This window comes from Sinocyclocheilus grahami, unplaced genomic scaffold, assembly GCF_001515645.1.
Source record: "Sinocyclocheilus grahami isolate Dianchi unplaced genomic scaffold, SAMN03320097.WGS_v1.1 scaffold499.1, whole genome shotgun sequence".
In the NCBI taxonomy this organism is placed as follows: Eukaryota; Metazoa; Chordata; class Actinopteri; order Cypriniformes; family Cyprinidae; genus Sinocyclocheilus; species Sinocyclocheilus grahami.
The window spans coordinates 690,985-700,925 of record NW_015505678.1 but is presented as its reverse complement, the minus strand read 5'-3'; the positions used below and the strand labels follow the sequence as shown (position 1 = coordinate 700,925).

The following is a 9,941-nucleotide window of genomic DNA, read 5'->3' as shown; positions in this document are numbered from 1 at the left end:
TGTGTGTGTGTGTGTGTGTGTGTCTGTCTGTCTGTGAGTGTGTCTGTCTGTGAGTGTGTCTGTCTGTCTGTCTGTGTGTGTGTCTGTGAGTGAGTGTGTGAGTGTGTGTCTGTCTGTGTGAGTGAGTGAGTGAGTGAGTGTGTGTGTGTGTGCGCGCGCGTGTCTGTTTCAGGCGTGTATTTTGATGTGATGGAGATCACTCCTCCCTTCGCCGGTGTTCACAGGTTTAACGCTGAAGGTCAAAGGGTGAGTTGCTGTAAACGAGACGCACTGATTGATTTGCCCTTTTCAGCTTCGTTTAACTGCGGCTGAACAGGTTTGCAAATACTGCCTCTGATTAGATAATTGCTTAATTTGTGCTAATTGGGTCACGGTTCGGTTCACCTGCCATAAGACGCTCATTAACCCTCCAGCAGATCCACCACCAGTGATCGCGCTCTTTCTGTGATATTTACATCGTTTTTACCCTGAACAACTGCGCAGAAAAATACACCTCAGTGTAGTTTTAAATTCAGATCTTTTGTGGTTCTGTTTATTTCAAGAACCATTTTTACGAAAACATTTTCAGGTCACATTTCACCCCAAATTTGTAAGTTTTTAAAAAAAAACTTATTTTAAGACCGTTAGTTGTGAATGATTACATTACTGACAATTAAGTACATTATTCAGATTCTCTTTAATGCAACAAAATCTCACTCTCGTCACTGTTTTACTTAATTTTTGTTTCCATAATAATAAATAAAATATAATAGAGATATAAGGAAGTCAATTAATTATATATATATATATTTTTTTATTTTATACAATTTTATATATATCTTTTTATTTAATAAATAATATTTGTTTATTACTTTTACAAAAAAAATACATGTATTACAGTTGTTTTTAATTTAAATCAGTATTATAATTTCTATAAAATATAAAGTAAACGTTTAAATATTTTAAATAAAGAATAGAATATTTATTATTTATTTATTTGTTATTTATTTTTTTGCATTACACTAATGTGAGTTAATTATCATGAAAATAATGTCGGAGTCAAAAAATCTTAATGGTCTTAAAAACAAGCTTCATTTGATTAACTCTACATTATATTATATTCTATTATACAAATGTTCTTGATGATTTCTTTAGTGTTTTGGAGTTTGGTTTGTTTTAAGCACCAGCAGCACACAGTGTTTCTAAAGAACTAGAAAGTCAGGTCTTATCTGTAAAACCTTGTGTTTTGGTTCTGTTCTCGTCCTGATGGGCGGCTGGCGTCTGTGTTCGCTCTCGCTCAGGTCGCCTCGTTTGAGCACGAGATGGAAATCCGAGCTCTGATTGAAGGACAGTTCCTGGCCAAACGAGTTCATGCAGAAAAACTGGGCTACAAGATCAGTGAGTGTCTGGTGTCTCGATCATTAGTGCTGTTCCTCCAGGCCAGTCGTCTGTATTAGCTCAGCAAGTGCACTACAGCTGCTGTACGAGTTTGTGTTGCGCTTGAAATATTAAAATCAAAAATATGTATTAATGCTTTCATTAAGTAAAATCATTAACTGCCTTCTGTAACATGTCTGTAAGCAACAGAACGCTCCTATATGCATCATTTCATGGAGCTCAAATAAAAACAGGCTAGGAACCGTTCTCATGCGCTGTATTCATTATTCATACGCTGTATCATCATCATCATTATTATTAAAACAATGTTACACAAATACAGAAAAAATCCATCTATTGCATTCATGTAAATGCAAATGTGTTTCTATCTTTAAAAATATATTCATTAAAATTATAAAATTATATATTTTCTCAAAAGTTTGAAGTCCAAAATAACAGCATTTATTTGAAGTAGAAATATTTTTATAAATTATATTATGTAAAATAAAGCAATAATCCAATAAAGGGGCGTTGTTAGGCACGATGTGAACCACGGCTTCACGGGGATTATTGCTTTATTTTACATATTATAAATTATAAAAATATTTCTATTTCAAATAAATGCTGTTCTTTTGAACTTTCTGTTCATCTGTGAATCTTGAAAAATAAAATGCATCACAGTTTCCACAGAAATATCATGCAGCACGACTGTGTTCAACATTGATAATAATCAGAAATGTTTCTCGAGCAGCAGATCAGCATATTATACTGATTTCTGAAGATCATGTGACACTGAAGACTGGAGTAATGATGCTGAAAATACAGCTGCGCATCACAGAAATACATTACAGTTTAACACATATTCACACAGAAAACAGCTGTTTTAACTTGTAATATTATTTCACATTTTTTCAGTGTATTTTTGATCAAATAAATGCAGCCTTGCTGAACAGAAGAGACTTCTTTCAAAAAAAAACAAAAAACATCTTAGCCCAAACTTTAGGGTTGCACCTGCTGAGTGAAGGTCAGGGTTTATGCTCCATCAATACTCATTAGTAATGCACTCTTCTGTAGTCAACACAAACATCTGGATGATGCAGGACTGATGCACGGCTGCGTCTCAATGCGTCACACATTTACATTACTCAGCATTTAACAGCCACACAACCGTCTTTGATTCTCTCTCTCCTGATTATACATGTGCTTTGCAATATATCCCTATAATAAGATGATGATGATGATGATGATGATGATGATGAAGGCCACACCCCTCACACTGTTTATTCCGACTCATTTGGGCGGAGGTCTTAGGATATTGATACTGGAATTATTCACTCTGTTGAATATCTGTAATGCATTTCAGTATCAAATAACATTTATTCCTTAATGAATATTTAAAAAATGTATAAATCTTAATATAATAAACCCTCAATGCAAATTCGAATGTTCAGAATGTTAATTAAAAATCCAAATGGGAGGCATGACTAATTAATATTTAAATGATGCATATTTGCATTTATAAGTAAGATTTACATGTATTTTTTTAATTGATGTGCATCTTTCTTGCTTGCTTTAATTTGACTATTTCCCAAGTGCTTGAAGTTGTAAAGTTATGTTTAATATATTTATATCTACGTTTAGATATATTAACATTTATATATTATTATTATTATTTTAGTTTTAATTTAGTTTTTATATTTCTTCTTAAACTATAATGAATGGAATGCAGTTAGACGTTTGCATTTTTAATTTAATATTTTTTTTTTAATTTAATAACTTTGTTTCTTTATTTCTTACTTTTTTAAATATAAAACGTATGTGTGTATGCACTTATTTAAATGTGTTTATATATTTATTGAACCATGTGGAAATATTTGAATTTTATGTTTTTTAAATGTTCTTTCTTTCTTGCATTTCTTGCTTGCTTTTTAAAATCGTGCTATTTTGCATGCATGGGATTTAATTTAAATGTTATTTAATTTATAGCTGATTATCAGGTTCATGCTTTTATTAAGATGCTGTTTACTGATCATAAATCTGTTCATCGTGATGAATTTTACAAGTGCAATAATTTTATGATTTTCCTATTTATGTGCCGTTTTATTGAGTAACATTTGTTTTTATGCTTCATGCAGCCTGAATTATGCTTTAATTAGCATAACATAATGTTTTATGTCTCACTGCGGCCTGATGGCAGCGTTAGCATGTTTGATGTCTGGCGTGGGATCATACAAACACATGCATAGAGAGATCAGCTCGCAGCTCCTCTGTTATTGTAGGGTAGGCCGGGGCTAGTTGTCACAGGGGCTGTGTCTCAGTAAGTGTGGTTTATGATGATATACAGTATAACATGAATTAATCTGTTTTATAGTTGCTGGTACACGAGTGCTGGCCACAGGAGGAGCGTCATCCAACAAGGACATTTTACAGGTATTGTCCTTTACAACGCTGTGTTTTGCCAGATTTATATAAATGATTTTCTTAGTATTTTTGTCTAGTTTTCTAGTATAAATGTCTAAACATTCGCGAACCAAGATGCATTTACTTGACAAGTAAAATGACTTAAGCTATTAAGTCTTGTTTTCTGAAGAAATTATAAAAATGTTGTAAGCTTTTGCTTAAAACAAGCACAAATATCTGCTAATGAGGTAAGAAAAGTTATCTTAATTCGAAGGCTAAACAAGTTTATTTTTCTTGCCCCATTGGCAGACATTTTTGCTTGTTTTAAGCAAAAACTAACATGATTTTGATCAAATGACTTAAGATATTTTATTTTCTGAACAAATTAAGATATTTTAAAATGATTCAAGAATTCTTAGTATTTTTGTCTTGTTTTCTAGCATAAATATCTAAGGAAGAAAATCATTTTTTTTGTATTGCGCCGTTTCAAATGTCTCATTTTTACAAATGTAAATTAAAACTATTAACACATTAAATGTAAATTTTAAATCTTTAAATTTTTTATATTTGCATGTTAGATTCAAGACTTATGCTTATGTACATTTATTTTTATTTTAAAGATTTCATATTTGCATTTATATTTGGAAAAAACTGAGTTAAGATTTTATATGCAAGTGTACTTAATTTTTTTATTTTAAATATTTAATATTTGCATTTGACATTGGGAACAAAATTACATTATTTATCCAAGTATAATGACCGAAAATTAGCATTTTTCATATTTATTTTTAAATGTTTTTACAAAACCAACACATGTGCATGCTTCTCAAATGATTTTGAAATGTCTTGATTAATGTAATGCTCATTCATCTTCTCAACGCTGCAGGTTCTGTCTGACGTCTTCAGCGCTCCGGTTTACACCATCGACGTGACAAACTCGGCCTGTCTGGGCTGCGCTTACAGAGCCTTACATGGTAAGAATAATAATAATATTATCTGATAATTCTGCTCCTGTGGAGACCCATAGAGACCAACTATTAAAGTGCCCCTATTATGGGTTATGAAAGGTTAATGTTTTGGTTTTGGGAGTCCCGGACAACAGGTCGACATGCATGCAAGCTAAAAAAAACACTTTCATTGTCTTATAATATGCATTTATTTTTTATCTTACTTGCTCAACGACTCCCAAATGAGTCGCTCAACGATTCATTCTTCCAAACCCCTGCTTTGCGTGACGCTAATCTGCTGTGATTGGTCGATTGGATCTCGCCTGTAATGCCTGATAAAGCAGTGTTTGTGAGCGCAGTGCTGCTTTGTGTACAGCGATACCAGGGAAACCGCTATTTTTACGCTCCAAAAGTGGCACCTAGTGGCAAAGAATGAATTTGCATTTTCATTTCATTTTGTTTTATTTTTTTTTATGTTTATTATATGTCTGCAGCAACATGTAGTCCATAACAATTTTCCTCTTGAGGACAATAAAGTATACTACTACTACTACTACTACTACTATTCAGACCAACAGAAAAGACTAATAAGTGGGCGGGCAATATGCTAATGTTTCATGTTGACCTCAAGATGAAACGGCTTGGGATTCATTTTAAAAACGACTCGTTTAAATAACTCTGAGTCGACTCTTTCTGTTGAGAGACAATAACTTTATACACGGTGCACGCTCAGATGTAAAACTTTGCAGGATGTTTTCATTCACTTAGGGCTGTGTTGCACACTGCATGAAATGCAAAATTTAAAAAATTTAGGGGCACTTTAACATTTGTTTACATGATACCGCTAGATCTACTAGATACTACTACTACTACTACTACTATTCAGACCAACAGAAAAGACTAATAAGTGGGCGGGCAATATGCTAATGTTTCATGTTGACCTCAAGATGAAACGGCTTGGGATTCGTTTTAAAAACGACTCGTTTAAATAACTCTGAGTCGACTCTTTCTGTTGAGAGACAATAACTTTATACACGGTGCACGCTCAGATGTAAAACTTTGCAGGATGTTTTCATTCACTTAGGGCTGTGTTGCACACTGCATGAAATGCAAAATTTAAAAAATTTAGGGGCACTTTAACATTTGTTTACATGATACCGCTAGATCTACTAGATAAGCCAGATTCACATTAAGTAAGATAATGCAGTTTCAGATGTCTCATTTTTATATATTTTAATGACTAAGTAAACTATTAGCATATTTAACGTGCATGTAATTTACATTTTAATTTAAATATTTGTAAATCTGTATGTTGATCAACACGGCGCATCGATGTAATATGTTTTATTTGATTTATATTTATTTTAATTTAAAAAAAAAAATTATTTGTAAAGGTGTTTGGTTTAAAAATTTAAAGATTTGTTTAGATTTAACATTTACATTTGGACAAAAATTGGCTTAAGATTTAGAAGTAATATTTTTTATTTTTTTTTATTCATTACATATAACTACTATAATGCATGGAAAATACTTAAGACTATGATGTATGAAATTTGAATTTAAAAACATTTTTATTTAGGTAAATCTGCAAAATTTGCCTTGAATTTTCTTAGTTTTTTTGTTTATATTTTATATTTTGATTTAAAGTTAGATTTACTATTTACGTTTAGACAAATGAAATGCATGAAAAAATTAGACAAAAATATTATTTATGTAAATCTGGCAAGATAGAGCTGTTTTGTTGACTTTATTTTATATTTGGCACCCTAGACGGTTATTAGCAGGACCGAAGCGATGCTTGGGATATTTGCCATCCAGGATCTCTGTATAACTGTCTGTACTTCAGTTCAGCGCCAGCGTCTCCTGCTCGATCCGCATCGATGTGTGTGTGCTGTGAGTGTGTGAGACGCATGGGTCTGATCAGGAGAATATGATGGAGAGGCTCGTGTCCCGTCAGAATCAAACAAGCGGGTGAGGCTTTAATCACAGCCTGATGAGGACTTTCTGCTTCATATCAGCATTGGTTAAAGCTCAGGGCCCTTTCTTTAACAGCCGTGGAGAGTGGCTTTCTGAAGGGTTTACTGATGATTCTTATTGATCATTAATCCTGACGACGAGCTGCTGTTAATTGGTAGAACAGACACGGATTGGCTTCATCCCTTTTGCTGGAATTGCCACCCGTTTCCATAGAGACGGACGGTACAGCATCACTGACCCGCAGAAAACATTTCTTTCTGATCACCGTCACACCAAAACTGTGTGTTAGACCCAGAACTTTCTTATCTACGTTATGAGCGTTAGTGGAAGAAACCAATGCGTCACATGCGGTCTTTGGGTTCATCGAGTACTTTGATTTCAAAGAAATGCACTTTATATCTGAAACCAAAGTTCCCAGTGGAGAAGTGGAAGATATTCTTAATGAGACATCTGGATTTATAAAGGTCAGAGAATTATGGATTTCTCCAGTCAACATTTTTTTTAATGAGCTGGTGCTAAAAATTTGTACGACTTTCTTCATTAACACTTCTTCGTTTGAATTAAAAATTATATGGGGATTTATTGTTAAAAGCTCTAAAAAATAAAAAAATAAAAAAGACAAAAAAGCACCATAAAGGTTTTATTTATTTATTTATTTTGGTCTAAGCTGCTCTTTTTTATAAGTACTTTATAGTACTTTTTATAAGTAAGTTTATAGTTAAAATTAACATAGTCAAAAAATATTTTTTTAACTAATGAATGTATTTATTCATTTAAATAATTTCTTATTTATCTAAATAATTGTATTTGTCAGACCTGATCTGTTCTATAAAATGATTTATAGTTAAAAGCTTTAAAATGGATTAATAAAAAATTATATTTTCTATAATTTTATTTTATTTTTACATTTATTTTATTCATCTAAGCTGCTCTATTCTATAAATGGAATTTCGATTGGGATTTATAATTAAAAGCTCTAAGAAGAACACAAAAAAGAAGATTGATTCATTTTGTCTGAGCTGCTCTATTCCATAAAATGAAACTTTGATTGCGATTTATAGTTAAATTCTCTAAAAAGGACAAAATAAGCACCATAAAAGTTTTATGCAAGGGAAATGATTTTCTTTCCTCCTTACTGTATATTATGCATTAGACCCCAGTATTAGTTTGAGTCTTATCTCTCAGATAGGTCCTTCAAGGTATCTTGGAGTGGTGAGGTGTCCAAGTCGTAACATCTAGCTACTGGGGTGCCTCAGGGCTCAGTACTTAGACCACTTCTCTTCTCTGTCTACATGGCATCACTAGGTTCTGTCATTCAGAAACATGGCTTTTCATATCACTGCTATGCTGATGACACTCAACTCTACCTCTCATTCCATCCTGATGATCCTACGATAGCTGCTCGCATCTCAGCTTGTCTAACAGACATTTCTTGTTGGATGACGGACCATCACCTTCAACTCAACCTGGCTAAGACAGAACTGCTTGTGGTTTCAACAAACCCATCACTTTATCACAATTTCACCATCCAGTTAGGCTCCTCAACCATAACTCCTTCAAAAACAGCCAGAAACCTTGAAGTTGTGATTGATGATAAGTTTATTACTTAGTAATAAATGGAATTTCGATTGGGATTTATAATTAAAAGCTCTAAGAAGAACACAAAAAAGAAGATTGATTCATTTTGTCTGAGCTGCTCTATTCCATAAAATGAAACTTTGTTTGCGATTTATAGTTAAATTCTCTAAAAAGGACAAAATAAGCACCATAAAAGTACAACAAAAGTGACCTGACGCACTGAAAAACATGGCATTTGGCATGAGAGCGAGTCCATGATGACAGAATTTTAATTTATATTATCCCTTTAGCTCTTTATGAAACACAAATGTTTGTAATATGTACACTCTTAAAAATAAAGGTGCTTCACAGCAATGCCATAGAACCATTTTTGGTTCCACAGAACCGTTCAGTCAAAGGTTCTTTAAAGCCTTTTTATAATCTGAAGAACCTTCTTTCGCCACAAAGAAGCTTTAGTGAAACCGAAAGGTTCTTCAGATGTTAAAGGCTCTTTATGGACCCATTCAGACAAAAAGGTTCTTCTGTGGCCTCACTGTGAAGCAGCTTTATTTGTAAGAGTGTAGCGGAGCTGTGATCCTGAACTGAGCTGGTTCTGTGTTTCTTCAGTGACGCTGTATGACTGAATGTGTGTTTCTGCAGGTCTGGAGGCAGACGCAGGAGCATCTTTCACAGAGACGCTCAGAAACGCTCCAGAACCGCAGCTGGCCGTCCGACCCGCGCCGGGAGCGCAAGAGGTACAGATACACAATATCACAATTCATATTCCTCTCTAAAACACAAAACACAAAACTCCGTCTCACGCTGGTGACGTTACTGTGCATAACATCAAAGATAAATCCTTCGCAGAGTAAATTGTGATGTACTGATGTCTGTGAATCGCTTTCTTTTACAGGTTTGTTTCAAAGAATCGATTACAAAACGATTCAGTGATTCCTTGATTTCATCACTGACGTTCCTTTTTATGTAGGAACATATTGCAGTTCATTGCATTTCAGTTGAGTTTCATTACGTAGTGTTTTCATGTGTTTTAGTTCCGTTTATTGTAGTCGTGATTCATAGTGAAACATAGTTATTCAGAGCCAAAACATAATTTGCAATGTCATTAAACGATACTAATATTTTATTTTCATTTGTCTGAGCTGCTCTTTTCCATAAAATGTCATTTGCATTGTGATTTATAGTGAAAATCAAGACAAAAAAGCGCCACAAGTTGATGCATTTATTTATTTTGTTTTATTTAATTATTTAATTAATATTAATTGTGATTTATGGTGAAAATCTCTAAAAAGGAAAATTGTTACAAATTGTTTAAGTTGAAATGTATTCATTTTTTAAAAAGTTGATAGATATTTTATTTGTCTGAGCTGCTCTATTCCATAACATGAAAATTAGAATGTGATTTTAAAATCTCTAAAAAGGACAACATCATTTTTTATTTATTTTTTTGTCTGAGCTGCTTTTTTTATTTTATTTTATTTTATTTTATTTTATTTTATTTTATTTTATTTTATTTTATTTTATTTTATTTTATTTTATTTTATTTTATTTTATTTTATTTTATTTTATTTTATTTTATTTTATTTTATTTTATTTTATTTTATTTTATTTTATTTTATTTTATTTTATTTTATTTTATTTTATTTTATTTTATTTTATTTTATTTTATTTTATTTTATTTTATTT

General features: G+C 32.4%; 1 protein-coding gene across 1 annotated transcript in view; it reads left to right on the top strand.

Annotated features, from left to right (window-relative positions):
• xylb (xylulokinase homolog (H. influenzae)) overlaps window positions 1-9,941 on the top strand; it is a 31,695-nt gene that overhangs the window by 17,747 nt on the left and 4,007 nt on the right. Inside the window, exons 15-18 of the mRNA XM_016236858.1 lie at window positions 1,281-1,377; window positions 3,728-3,786; window positions 4,643-4,730; window positions 8,898-8,992. Of these exons, the coding sequence (XP_016092344.1) occupies window positions 1,281-1,377; window positions 3,728-3,786; window positions 4,643-4,730; window positions 8,898-8,992 (339 nt within the window). The remainder of the gene's footprint in view (window positions 1-1,280; window positions 1,378-3,727; window positions 3,787-4,642; window positions 4,731-8,897; window positions 8,993-9,941) is intronic.